Genomic DNA, 15,007 nt, shown 5'->3' with positions numbered 1-15,007 from the left:
TTTGTCCTGTATTGGTAAAAGACAAAGTAAACACCAGGTAAATAGCTGTTTCCTTTTACCTACTTAACTCAGAGACAACAAGCTATTATGACACAAATTTGAGTTTTAAAATACACAATTCAGGGGCACTATGTGGAGGAGGCAGGATGATAGGGTGAAGGGACTAGGTGCTGTCAATGCTGCCAACCAACTGACTTACATCCAAGCACGTCACTACCTTTCTTGGCTTATTTTATCTTAGGTTTGAATATTTAATTTCTGAAGTTTTGTCTAGCTTGAAAATTTCATTCTTTTGACTATTGTGTCCAGATAATGCTTAGACTGTGGTAAGGTAATTTCTTGTATGTTGTTATGGTCAGAATGTTCATATCCCTCCAAAATTCATGTAGAAATCTAATTGCACTGGGATTTAGAGGTGGGGCCTTTGGGAAGTCTTGAGGGCACAGCCCTTGTGAATGGGATTAGTGCACTTTGGAAATAGGTTTGAGGGAGCTTGTTTCCTCCTCCCACCATGTGAAGACACAACAAGAGGAACCACCTTCGAAGCAGAGAGAGTCCTTGCCAGATGCTGAATCTGCTTTGCCTTGATCTTAGACTTCTCAGGCTTTAGAATTGTAAACAATAAATTTCTGTTGCTTATAAATTATCCAGATTAAGGTATTTTGTTATAGCAGCCTGAATGGACTAAGACATGCTATGTAGGGAGATGTAAGGATAAATTCAGAAGAACTCAAATGATGTTCTTATACAGAAGCAAAAGCCCAGACAAAAGGTGAATCCATTACGATGGTTCTGTGGTCAAGTAAAGTACCTGAGGAAAAGTATTTTTTTGGATCACACACTTAAAACTTCCATGTTTCTAAAAATCAGAATGCAAGTTTAATAGACTGTACCAGGTTGTACTTCTATGTTTTTAGACTTTCCCAACAGCATGGCAATTCTAAAGATACCAAATATAGCTTTGGGGTCTGACAATTACAAGGGCCAACTTGCCAGCATGCACTTATGTGGGCAACACCATCCAAACAACTCAGTAAGGTTTCATAACCTTGGTATATCAGTGTCTTAGAGTTGTGCTGGTGTGTTTTTGCGTGCCATCACAAGAATGTTGGAGCTTGAATTAGAGCAATAAACAAACATTCATAAATTCCTTATTAACTTTGGCAAGCATGGAAGTGAAATCAGGGATATGTTAGTCCAAGTTTATGGGGATAATGCCATGAAGAAAATAGCAGTGTACAAATGGATTAGTGTCTGAATTGAGATGTGCTTTGAATGTAGAATGTACGTGTATACCAGATTTCAAAAATTTAGTATAAAAAAAGTAAAATAATTTTTAAAATAATTAAGTATGTCTTGAAGTAAAATCTTAGATATACTATGTTAAATAAAATATATTAAGTGCCTTCTTTAAACCTGGCTTTAGAAAATTTAAAATTACATATATGTGACTCCCATGAATCTAGTGGACAGCACTGTACTAGAACATAAATCAAAGATTGGGATCTGAGGCTAGGCAGGTGGTTTACACTCCCTGGGAGGCCAAGGCACATGAATCAGTTGAGCTCAGGAGTTTGAGACCAGCCTGAGAAAGAATGAGACCCCATCTCTATTTAAAAAATAGAAAAATTAGCCAGGCATTGTGATACATGCCTGTAGTCCCAGCTACTTGGGAGGATGAGGCAAGAGGATCTCTTGAGCCCAGGAGTTTGTAGTTGCTGTGAGCTATGATGCTATGGCACTGCAGCCTAGGACAGCAGAGTTAGACTCTGTCTCAAAAAAAAAAAAGAAAAAATTGAGATTTGAGTTGGTCTCCCATATCTATGATGTTGGAGCAGGAAATGGGGAACTAAAAAATTCATTTTAAGATGGTTCTTGCAGCTATAGAATCAAAGAAATTATTTCTTTCACTAAAAATAAGGCCACTCTAAGGGTTCTGGCTGTCAAGTTTGTGACTTCTTTTCCCTTATGTTCCAGACAAAATGCAGTGTTTAGGTTGTTTCCGTAAGAAGAGTGACTGTGAATACAGAAGGTATATATAATAATACACATGCAAACATATACACACACATACGCACACACAAAAATATTGTTGACTAACTGCAATTTTCTTTGACTTTACATGTTCCAAATAGCCTAGATGCCTAAATGCCCAAGATAAATTCAGGACTCTATCTACCTCAGTGGTTCTCATCATTTAGGGGTCTTGCTAAAGTGCTGACTTCGATTCAGAGATCTGAGTTTGGGAAAAAGAATTCAGCTTCCCAGTGGTTCTATATGGGTGTCTATTTTTAATTGCAATCTTTTGTTAGTTCATTTTATTTCCTATTGACCAAATAAGCATTTCATAACATGAACTCTAAGTCATAAACTGTGATAGATACTTTCCTTCCACTGGATCTTTTCTTCTCCTCAGACCCCTTAGTAATTACCTTGTACTTTATCAATTATTTTAAGATCCACTAAGAATGTTGCCAATTAAACTATGAAACATACCAATTTTAATCATGGCCCTATCAGAAATGTCAAAATGTGAAAAATATGCATTTTTGATGAAATATGGCTTCCTTTGAGACTCACATTTAATACTGCTGGTGGACTTTGTAATCTGGATGCCACTTTATCCCTTCCCCATACCTGAATTCATTATGGCTCCCCAACTAACCCTTACTTTCTCTTGAATCCCACATTTTAGTAAGTGACACATCCCCCAGGTAATTTGGATGCAGTTTAGTCCATGGTCTGAGAAACACTGTTCTTTAAGAAGAGCCTCTAGGAGTGTTGCTAGGGTTGTGATATTTATGGTTGTCTTCCAAGGGGTTGATACTTCACTGTCAATGTTTTCTTCCAGGTGCTTCATAAACATGCTAAGAATATCAGCCAGCCCCACAATTTATCCTCAAGAACTACTTAGAAATGTACTTGTTTGATGCTATTTCCTGTTCTTTATTTTAAAATCGGCTTCTTATTTAGGATGAAATATCCCCAGTATTTGCTGCAATATTTATAAATATTCATTCAAGGACAGGCATGGTGGCTCACACCTGTAATCCTAGCACTCTGGGAGGCTGAGAAGGGTGGATTGCTTGAGTTCAGGAGTTAAAGACCAGCCTGAGCAATAGTGAGAACCCATCTCCACTAAAAATAGAAAAACTAGCTGGGTGTACTGGCACATGCCTGTAGTCCCAGCTACTCAGGATTCTGAGGCAAGAGGATAGCTCAAGCCCAAGAATTTGAGGTTGCAGTGAGCTGTGATGCCATAGCACTCTACCCAAGGCAACCGAGGAAGACTCTATCTAAAAAAGACAAACAAACAAAAATTCATTCAGTTAAACATTGCCCTGAAGCATCACTTTTATTCTAACTTTTAGGAAGGAAATGTCCTGGATATGACAAAAAAGACTGCAGTGAGGAAAAAGGGCCAGATGGTAACCACTTAAGTCCAGTAATAATATGAGACATTTTTAAGCTGGAAAAGAACTTCACTTATTTATGTACTTTGAAATGGGATAAAATCATAACTTAGGACTACTACTACCCTGTTTCCCCAAAAATAAGACAGTATCTTATTTTAAGGTGTGCTCCCAAAAATGCGCTAGGTCTTATTTTCAGGGGACGTCTTATCTTTCCTGTAAGTAGGTCTTATTTTCGGAGGATGTCTTATTTTCGGGGAAACAGGGTAAATGAGTAATATCCAATGTGTTAAATGTAATTTGTATGCTCTGAGGGCACTGCCCTGTATTTTATTAATTAGAATCAAGCCAACAATAAACCTGAATATACCATACCCATCTCCCAAGTATCATTTCTCTACATTTAAATCTTCAAATTGTTAACTTTGGTGTCTCAATGTACTTATGACTTAATAGGAGACTCAAGATGAATATTTCTGTAACACTTTCTACAAAAAATGCTTTATTTAAAAATATGATCTTTTAAAAAAAGAGACAACTTTTATATACAGTTACTTAGTTTAGAACAATCAGAAACACAGTAAAATAACTCCAGATTTAGAAATTATGATTTGTAACTTACAATACTGGTGCCAAACAAGACAGTTTAAATGTATGGTTCTTTCTGTCCCATCACATTTCAATAATTCACATTTGTTAAAACCAGTGGTTGGGACTAAAGAGAAGGTCGTGCTGATTCCTTTCTCCTGCAGAAACCTGCCACCTTTCCTGGCAGTTACAGAAATGGCAGCAGCTAGGCAGTACGATGGTATTTCCTTGAGTGCCTGTGTGTCAAAAAATATATCTCCTGCACTTTTTTCTATTTCCTTTGAAATTTACTTGTATGTGGCTATATGGCCTAGGCCTTTTAAAATTTAAATTTTTAAAAAAGAAAGCTAAGGGTAAGAAGCATGCAATACTATGAGAGCACAGGACTCAGAGCTTAGTGCTCTTAGGTTAGCAACACTCAACATGATTTTGATCTCCAAGTCAGCACTCTGAGCAGCTATCAAACCAATCTTTTCCAGTATGGTACTGGAAATATTTCAAACCATGTTCAAACATCTAATATAGACTCATAATAAAACAGGAGGAATGGCTTGCCAAACTGAAGTGCTATTAGCTACTATAATCAAGATACTATCTTGATTTTATAATCTGAAGTTTTTAAACTATTTCTCACCATGGTCACTGATTCTCAAACTGGGAACCCTAGCCATGTTCTTAGAGAGTCCGTCCCCCCCGCAAAGGCTTATAAAGAGGTTTAAACTTTTAAACAGTTTAAATTATTAAAAAAAAAAAATCTTGAACAGTTCTGTCATGTACATTCACAAGCAAAATCAGAATGATTTTAAAGAAAAAACATATGACTTCAAAGAAATTATAAGGTGATATTTTGGACTATGCCCTCATACCTTATTCTCCTATAAGGAGGACTTCAGTAGTAAAATCTGTGAGGCAATTTTCTGAAAATGTAGCCAGGTCCCTAATGATACTGAAGATAACTGAAATTCAAAGTCTTGGCTCATTTTCTTGAGTTCCATTTTCAGAAATATTGTAATTCTCTGATTAAAATATACATGGTGGACATAAGGTTTGTGTACAACTTAAATTGCACTGTCTACACTGATCAGGGAAGAAAGTCAAGGAAAGAACTCTGGACTGATTTTTATTTTACATTGTTTAATATAAGAATGCTACAGCTGAAGATTACTGATTTACAACTAAAAATATATAACACATGTCATTGAAAATAGAACTCCTGAAGCCAAAAGATTAGAACTTGACCCACTGAAAATAATGGGTATAATAAATATGGGTGGCTTTATCCTTCTTTCAGATTTATATTAAATTATATCAACCCTGTTCTGTCTTGTCCTTTTGGTTGAAGTGGTGAGTACATGGTACCTTTATGATTCATTAATTATATTACCTCCTCTAGGATTCAAAATCCACTAGGGATTCTCTTGTGATCCCAAAGGGATCCTTTTAGAATGTCGTGAAGATAAAACAAAATTGCCTGCCAACAATAACTACTTGCAAAACAGAAAGTCAATGGTCATTCTCTGTATAAACACCTATAAAGACCAAAATGAAGTTGCCAATGAAATTATAAATCAATTTTACAAACAATAGCACAACATCATATGGCTATGTAAGGAAACATTATCTGTAAAAATCAGGGTATCAACAAACACATTTAATAATTAAATACAGTTAAATATGACATTGGATCAAAAATGATCCTGGATAGTACAAAGATTAATCCCACAACTTAATGAGACCATCCCAGCCACATGTTATGACCTTAGATGTTTCATGTGGATGCCACACTGCACCTATACACACTTTATCATGAGCTTTAAACCGACTATAGAGTTTTGTGGTCTTCCAGTCCCAAATGTTTAACTTTCCATTTCCATCTCCTGAAATCACATAGCTGTAATGAGAAGATAAATAAATCCAAATAAATTCAAATGTCTTGAACTGGTAATTAGACTTATAAAGAGGTTTAAACTTTTAAAACAGTTTACATTATTAAAAGAAGAACAGAGAAAGATTTTATTTTTTCACTTTAACATGAAAAGATAAAACCCAATGCAAATACTCAGTAACAAGCAGTCTATAAAGTAAACTTCTTTAATAAAAACACCTCCCCACTGAGCTACCAATCTAAGTGCAGAAAACTTCTGTGTTTTTGAAACAGAGTCTCCCTCTGTTGCCCAGGATGGATTGCAATGGTGTGACCATAGCTCACTGGAGCCTTGAACTTCTGTGCTCAAGTGATCCTCCCACTTCAGCCTCCTGAGTAGCTGAGATGACAGGCACTTTCTAACACACCTGGCTAGTTTTAAATTTTTTTTATTTTGTACTTATGAGTTATTGCTTATTGCCTTGTGTGGTGTTGAACTCCTGGCCTCAAGTGACTCTCCTGCCTTAGCCTCCCAAAGTGCTAAGGGATTACTGGTGTGAGCCACTGAGCCTAGCCAGAAAAATTATTTTTAAATAGGAACACAGAGAGTCCCAGCGGCCATATGAATGAGTATCATAATCAGTTTCCGGACAGTCAGAAACAGTGTAGGGGAACCAGTTTCACATATAGCCAGTGAACAACTTAAGACCACTTTCACAATTGTTTTGGGGCTTCAATATCTTTTGAATCCATCTAAGGCTGAATCAGAGGGAGAAGTATAAGGCCCAATTACCAGGCTAAACAGAATTACAGGGAGACCTAAATTACTTCTATCTATATATTTTAACTAAGAAGGTTTTGTAGGCTCCCAAATCCAGTGCAACCTAGAAATGATCAAAAGCTGGATTTGAGCTTTCAGCAGACAAGCTGTAGTTAAGTTGTTAACTTCAACACTGCAATACAGAATGCTTCTGGTGTTCATTCAATCGTAGCAATATGGTGATTATAGCTTACAAAAGCAGAGAGAAAATAAGGCATTGTTGATATAACACAAAGATTTATTAGGTGGCTAAAGGACATAGGCCTAAGTAACATAAGGAGATTAACTGAAGAGCTTAAAAAAAGCAAAAAAGTAAGTTTCCTAACTTGTTCTTGCTTTTATATTTGGCATTTTGACAGATTACCGGACTTTCATACAATTACTTTATGTGACTGTGATTTGTTAAGTATTGTTATTTGTATATGTATATATATATGAATAGAAGATTGAAACTTACCTCATGTCTGGTGAAAAGTCTACTTGACAAGCATAGCCTGCTACCATATGGCCTTTAAAAATTTTTTTCTTATTTAATCTAAATCTGTTCTGTGCTCCAAAAATTAAGATTTGGTTGTCCATTGACTGGCATGCTAGCCATTTCCCTGTAAAGTCAATAATGGGATATTTTAGAGAAAGATTGAAAGGTTTTAAAAAAATAATATGTTCACTGTGATTAATATTCTTTTGCGCTCAACTACTTTATAATACTAGAAAATAAATTTGCCATACAACCTATAAAGTGTTATAAATAAGAAGTATTAATATGTGAAGTAATGGATTTTGCTCGTACAATCGTGTTTTTTAGCTCACAGCAACCTCAAACTCCTGGGCTCAAGCCATCTTCCGGTAGGTGCAACACCACATCCAGTTAATTTTTCAATTTTTTGTAGTGATGGGGTCTCACTATGCTCAGGCAACCCATGACTGTACTTGTGCCCCTTGGTATCTATGGGGGATTGGTTTTAGGAAACCTCTTGATCCTCTGTGGATACCAAAATTCACAGAAGCGCAAGTCTGTTATATAAAATGGCATCACATTTGCAGATAACCCACATGTCTTCTGTATACTTTAAATCACCTCTAGATTACTTATAATACTAATACAATGTAAATGCTATGTTAATAGTCATTACAGTATTGCTTTTTAATTTGTTTTTTTCTTTGAATATTTTTGATCTGTGGTTGGTTGAATCTAAGGATGTGGAACTTATAAATATGGAGGGCCAATTATACTTGTAAACAATGCTAACTAAGGAAATGATCTTTTTTTTCTACTAATATATGTTTTTTTGATTTCAGGTTAATGTATGGACACAAACAAGTAGTTCTCAATATTTGAATTTGTTAGGTAGAGTCCATTTTGTAATTGTGTTAGGTAGTTTATCTTGCAGTTGTGTTCCGCACCCAAAGGCATGGCTTATACTCCTCCACTGTACCCATTAAGTGGGGCTCACCGTCCCCCCTTTTTCTCTTCCTCTATCTCATTCCTCTCCCCACTCAAGTTGAACTGAATTGAGTTTTACTCCTATGTGGGTGTGTATCAGATCATCTGCTGGCTTCATACTAGTATTGAGTACATTATAAGGAAATGATCTTAATGGTTGAGTGGTAAATGACCTTGATCAAGATGGGCACAGTATTTGTAACAGACGGTTATAAAGCACACTACATAAAATGTACAGGCACAGTGACAAAGTATATGATATAGTGACTATCAAAATAGGATCCAGTCAGGTTGTTCTCATAAAAATGACAGATCATTTGACAACTATCACCCATTTGCCTATGGCAGATGCCCTGATGGAACAGCAAACTCTTCCTCTTCCTACACTTAACAGTAGCTGTGTGAGTTAGCAGTGGCTTCGGTGGTGATGCTCCCCAAACATCATAACATTCTATGTATATACTTATTTTTTAGAGATAGGGTTTTGCTTTGTCTTCCAAAGTGAAGTACAGCGGCTATAACTCCTGGGCTCAACTGATCATCCCACCTCATCCTCCCAAGTAGCTAGGACTATAGGTGTGTATACTACATGTGGCTAATTTTTAAATATATGTTTTTTGTAGAGAAAAGGTCTTGCTATGTTGCCTGGACTGGTGTCAGCGAGACCTGCCTTGGTCTCCCAAAGTGTAGTACGTCCACTTTAACACGCTCATGTAGAACTGTCAGCATACTGTCCTGTATACTGTCACTGTCTCTGTACCACAAATTATCTTATACTTAACAGGCAATGGATTACTGAATAGGAAATAGTATTAAATAGCTTGATCATTTATTTTGCCCTATGAAATGATTTATTGAAACTGATTCTATGTCTACTTGAAACCCTTGTCAAATAGAAATCTTTAGATGCTCAAATGTTAGCTATAATCTTTGTTTCTTTTATGTTTATTTTCTAGAAAAACAAGAGTAGGTAAGGCGACTCACATATGAAAACCAGCAATTATATCTAATATTGACAAGATTTCCTTACACAAGCATGACACTGTAACAGATATCTCAAAGAAGGAAATAGTCAAAGTTCTTTTGAATATAGCAATTACACCACGTCTTAGAAGCTCATTTAAAAACACTTTACGTACTGACTCACCATTTGGAGACAAAGTCACCGCAGGCATTGAGTGCATACTGGGTTCTGCTATATACTTGAAATCCACTGGGATATCCCTAAAAATTTAAAATAGCATATTAGAATAAGTTTTAAAAAGCACCTTTAAAAGAATTACCTCTGAAATACAGGAATAATATCCAAATAAAAGCAAACTCTTGAAATCATACATTTAACAAACCTTTAATGAAACTTGCTGGAAGAAGGAAAATCACAAAATGATACTTTATTACTTATTATAAATCTTTTACTTCATTAAAGACTTTCCTTTATGATAACTGTAACAGTGCCAGTGATTTTGTTTTCTACTTGATTTAAACTTTGGCCTTTATGTTTAAAAAAAACAAAACAAAAACTGTTACCAGAAGTTCTTTAATAATGAACTCATCTAAAAATGTATTATGGTAGGCAGAAGCAAGATGTTTGAGGCTAGCTTGTAGGGAAATACTGTTTTACCAGCCAGTCAACCTTAGCTTGTCACTCTGTGAGTGGGTGAGAGTGATAAAGAGCCTTCAGCAGTGCAAGCGGATGGCGGGCAAGGCTGTGAGCTGTTCCAGCACATCCAGAAATAATGACTAAGTTCAGGGAAATTAAGTGCTTGGTACCTGGACTATTTTCAGTTTACATACATATAAAGCATTTCAAATACGTACAGTGCAAGAGAAAAAAACATTACAAAAAACTCATATGAGTGATATAAAAAAATAAAACAAAACCAAAAATCCAAAACTAGTCACCTAAATTTAGAACCATCACAAGTTTAAAATACCTTTTCATTTTTAATATTCTCCAAGATAAAAATGCTTTAAAAATTCTGGGAGGATTTTTGGTCTTGTTGCTTTTCATCAGATCAGAAAGAATTTTTACAGAGTAATCTGTGGGAAATGTAATCTGAAGAACAGCATAGAATATGGAGCAGCAATTTCAAACTCTGGTTCAAGTTCCAATACTATCATTAACTGGAAAATATAATTTGCCTTCATGTAAGAATTTTTTTTATCTATATATCCGTCTACTCAGCACAAAGAGCAAATGATTAGAAAAGATTTCTATCAGGGTCTTGGTTAGAGAAGAATTTGCAGTGGAACCTGGACGATAACATTTGTCAGATCTCCAGTCCTTTATACCTGTGTCAGACACCGTGAGAAGTGACATTCAGTGTGACCCAAATGTGTTAAAAAGAGCCTTACTTTAAAAAGGTTCATTTTTTTCCTTCTTCATATTTATTATTAGTGGCTAATAATCTCATAGCACGAATTAAAACATAAGAGCATTTTAAAATTAAATTAGTCATAGTTCAGGTTCAGTAAACAAATTAAAACAGACACTTCATTTATACAACGAACTCTAGAACACAATGAATCTGAACTACTTTGTAGAATTCTAGTGAAAATGTCTGCTATGTATAGTTATTTTTAATGAACACACTATTTTCTAATTAGATACTATAATCCAGTATAAGTTATTAATTCCGATGTTGCAAATAATGTTCAGTTTGGCAATGAATTCACACACAAAACAAATCCTAATAAAATTTATGAAAATTTAAAGATAAAAGATAAATAATAGTGTCAATCTCTATAAAACTTTCTTTAAAAAATATTTTTAAAAAACATTTAAACATGCATTTGGCTGATTAAAATACCATAGGCTGCTGAATTCTAATGTAGTCTTTACCCTCCTTAAAAACTACATAAATGTTAGTTTGTATAGTATTGTCTAAGAAGACCAAGTTTCCTTTGGTTTATTTTCTTGTATATTATCCTACTCTAACCAGGCATGGAGTGTGCTAAGAGTTTGGCAAACACCACTTGTCTGAAGGCCCCAGTGTTGCTAATTTTCCTGCAGCTGAGCATAGCCCTCACTCTGAGCTCAGGGCCTTCCTTCCTTTCCTATGCAAGCTGCCAGTGTCAAGAGTAATTGTTCTTAGGAATGGCTTACACAAAAAAGCACAGTTCTGGGGATCCTGCACCGGTTTGCTTCCTATTTGTCTTTGTAGCAAGACTTATCCTCACATTTATTAATTTCCCACTAATCAAATAGAATACAATTTACCTTCTCTCTCCACCAGTCCTTCATTAATCTAACTATCTATCCACATGATCAAGAACTCAAGCTCAGGGGAGGGGGGGTAATTGGTGGGACCACACCTATGGTGCATCTTACAAGGGTAGATGTGAAACTTACTAAATGTAGAATATAAATGTCTTAACACAATATCTAAGAAAATGCCAGGAAGGCTATGTTAACCAGTTTGATGAAAATATTTCAAATTGTATCTAAAACCAGTGCATGGTACCCCATGATCGCATTAATGTACATAACTATGATTTAATAAAAAAAAAAAAAAAAAGAACTCAAGCTCAGGAATCAGTTTGGGCTGAATGTGAACTCTCTTTCATGTCTTATATTGGGAAAATTACTTAACCTATCTTAGTTCCTTACATATAGAATAAGAATAACTAATGTACCTAACCCATAGGATTGCTTTGCACATTAATTCAAATAGTTCATGCAAAAATGCTTAGCATAGTGACTAGCACGGAAAGGGTTCAATAAATACAACATCATTCATTAATAATTACAACAGTAATGGGACTTCTTTAGATATTCAGCACGAACTGTGTGCCAGGCACTGTGCTGGTGTCGGGGACAGACAGTAAGCATGACTGACACCTTTCTTCCCCCTCCTCAAGGGTAAGAACTTGTTGGGAAAGGGGAGCAAATAAGCACTGAAGTATGCTAAAAGCCGTGGAAAGCAAAAGACAGTGTGGGGTGACAGAGAACAGGCTCTGAGGATTGGTCAGGAAGGCTCCAACTATAAGTAAATGTTAAACTGAAATCTAAAGGATGTGAGCATTTAAAATAAAACAGCATTATGACTTTTTAGAAGAATTTCTGAAGAACGGAGAGAAAATAAAAAAGAAGCCCATATCACTAGTGGTTTAATCAAAAATCTTTGCTGACCAATGTTTTACTTTAGAAAACACACACACATTAAGTGTTCTTAAACCCTCTAATTGCTACAACATATAAATACAGTAGAACCTCCATAGTCGACCACCTCCCTGTATTGACCACCTCCTTAAGGTGACCTAATTTTCATAGACTGGACATGACCACATGTACTCAATGTACAGTAGGCCTAATTCCTTCTGTGAACCACCTCCATATGTTGACCAGTTTGTTACACTCCCTGGGGTGGTCAACTTACAGAGGTTCTACTATATTTGTTTTCTCACTTTACATTTAAAAATGGAGCAAATATATCACCTGAAAGTAGAAACATCTGAAAATTTAAGTATAATCAAATTGTTAAAATATATAAAACAAAAGAAATCATATATACATATGAGATATATGTTTATTCCTTAGAGTATCTATTGTGCAAAGGATCTAAGGTAAGTCCTTGGAGTTTACATCAGATTGTCTGTAAAAAACATTTCTGAAGTTAGAAGATCTTAGTTATAAGGTAGTTGTAAAACCATGGACAGACATTAAAATTAATATCCAGGAACTCTCCTCTAATTAGATGTAATCTGGAGGGGTGTAGTAGTGGTGGTGGTGAATGTGGAAGAAACTGAAGTTAAATTACATTAAATCTTCAATTACCCAAATTGTCCTGACAATGGGTAAGGACCTGCTTAGCCTCCCAAAGGGACTCAGGTTGAGAAGGAAACCAAATAATAGTTCTTCTTAAAGCAGAACAGCTTCTAGGTGTGGGAAGACACACTTTTGTCATTCCCAGGCTATAATAATGGTTGAGCTGTGTTTCATAACTGACTGTAAAAACAAACTGGGTTCCATCCAAACATTCATTTTAACGAAAAGGTTATTATGTAATTTTTTTGCAACTAAAATATACAACATGATCTATGACACTTAATTAAATTAGTTTTAGTAGTTCTTGAGTTTAGAAAAATCATTTTTTTCTCTAGAAGAGCAAAATTAACCAATATATTATGATTACATTCTACAAGTAAAACATTTATACAAGGGTGATAATATGGGGCAACTTTGAGCATTGAATAATCATAAAGCAGACATTTGAAAAGTTAAGAGATACACCCATATTTTCTTTGCTTTGGTTCTGAGGCCAGGATCTTACGCTTAATCCCCCAACTTCTTGCTAGTCATTTTGCAATGAAGAATAAAATATCTAATAAAAATATAAGATAGCATAATACAAATCCTTTGGAAAGACTACCCAAACACCATGAAGGGTAACATATTTAGATTATTATTTCCATACTGTGGGTACTTAAACAATTAAAACAGTTTAACTGATAAGCTAGGATCACAGTTACGAAAATATTCAGATCGTTGCTTCTTGTTAGGCTTTGGCTACATTTAATTACTTGCTTGATATAAATCAGATTTTCTACTGATAGAAACTCACCATTCCCAAACTCTTAGGCTTTTATCATCAGATGTGCTCACAAATCTTCTATTCTCATCAACAAAAACAATGGTGTTGACAGCTCCCAAATGGCGATCATATTCCTGCACAATTTCTCCACTTCGAATGTCCCACTATATATTGAGTAAGAGAAAAGGTAAAGACAGAAGGGAGCAGATTTATGAAAACAAACAAGGATCATAATTCTGGAAAGTGGAGACAGAAAAAATCTCCCACATCGTGTTTTTATGAATTTACTATTTTCTACTAAGAACTGAGCATCAGTAGTCCTTAAAAGAAGCAAACATGAAATGAATTAACATTCCTTATTTTATCCCCGATATATCACAAAACTTAGGAATTTAAAAAACACTTGAAAATACTTACTTGCACAATCTTCTTATCAGACATTCCAGCCACAAAGAGATTTTGCTTATCTTCATCAGGATTGAATTTGACGCAATAGGGCACTTTTCGGTTTGTAAATCTTGATATACACTGTCCTAAAACCAAAGATTCACAGTAAATAAGTGAAATAAATTTGACCACTAAAACATGTCTATGAGATTAAGGTCTAGAGGTCATCTGCTTAATAAATTTTGAGAAAGGGCAGCCTGCTTGCTCTTTACTGTCAACTATATTGTTTTTCCACAGATTTTAAATAATTAAAAATAATTACTTCAAAAAAGTAAATCTGTATCACCAATGGTAGAGTAAATGAATTATGATTCTATTCACATGACCGAATACTGCAAGCAATTTACAAGAACAAACTACCAGTACAAACCACATGGATGAATCTCATACATTATGTTTCGTGAAAGGAACTAGATACGGTAGGATTACATGTATAAGTTCAAGAACAGGAAAAACAAATCCGTAATTATGGAAGTGATTACTGGGAGTGAGTACAGACTGGAAAAGAATGTAAGAAATCCTTACTGAGTACTGGAAATACTCTGTATTTTGATCTTGGTGCTAAGCAATTGCACAGATGCTTACAAAAAGAAATCCCTGGATATTTGTGCACTTTATACACTTTATTGTAGGTATATTCTATCTTGATTTGTTAAAGAGCTCACAGAATGGTGGTTTCTCAGCACTGGCTACAGGTAGAATCGTGGTCTATAACCTGGACCAATTACAGAAGTACCTGTGAGGGTGGGACTCAGACAATGGTAATTTTAAAGCTCTTCAGCTGATTACAATGTGCAACCAGAACTGAGAACCACTGCTAAAGAGAAGAGCACAGGCTTGGCATCAGAAAGACCTTGGTTTGAACCCAACTCTGTCACTGACCAGCTGTGTGACTCT

At 35.4% G+C, this 15,007-nt stretch overlaps 1 protein-coding gene across 2 annotated transcripts in view; it reads right to left on the bottom strand.

Moving 5' to 3' along the window:
* Nucleotides 1–5,517: 5,517 nt before the first annotated feature.
* Nucleotides 5,518–15,007, bottom strand: part of CDC40 (cell division cycle 40) — a 47,751-nt gene continuing 38,261 nt past the window's right edge. For both annotated transcript variants that reach the window (XM_053590989.1, XM_053590988.1), the window contains 5 exons: nucleotides 14,081–14,196; nucleotides 13,694–13,827; nucleotides 9,277–9,353; nucleotides 7,143–7,287; nucleotides 5,518–5,892 (listed from right to left, as the gene is read on the bottom strand). In XM_053590989.1, the coding sequence (XP_053446964.1) occupies nucleotides 5,715–5,892; nucleotides 7,143–7,287; nucleotides 9,277–9,353; nucleotides 13,694–13,827; nucleotides 14,081–14,196 (650 nt within the window). In that variant the 3' untranslated portion in view covers nucleotides 5,518–5,714. The remainder of the gene's footprint in view (nucleotides 5,893–7,142; nucleotides 7,288–9,276; nucleotides 9,354–13,693; nucleotides 13,828–14,080; nucleotides 14,197–15,007) is intronic.

The sequence above is a fragment of the Nycticebus coucang genome, chromosome 5 (genome assembly GCF_027406575.1).
Source record: "Nycticebus coucang isolate mNycCou1 chromosome 5, mNycCou1.pri, whole genome shotgun sequence".
Classification (NCBI taxonomy): Eukaryota; Metazoa; Chordata; class Mammalia; order Primates; family Lorisidae; genus Nycticebus; species Nycticebus coucang.
The sequence above is the reverse complement of the archived record's forward strand: the minus strand, read 5'-3'. Positions and strand labels throughout refer to the sequence as shown.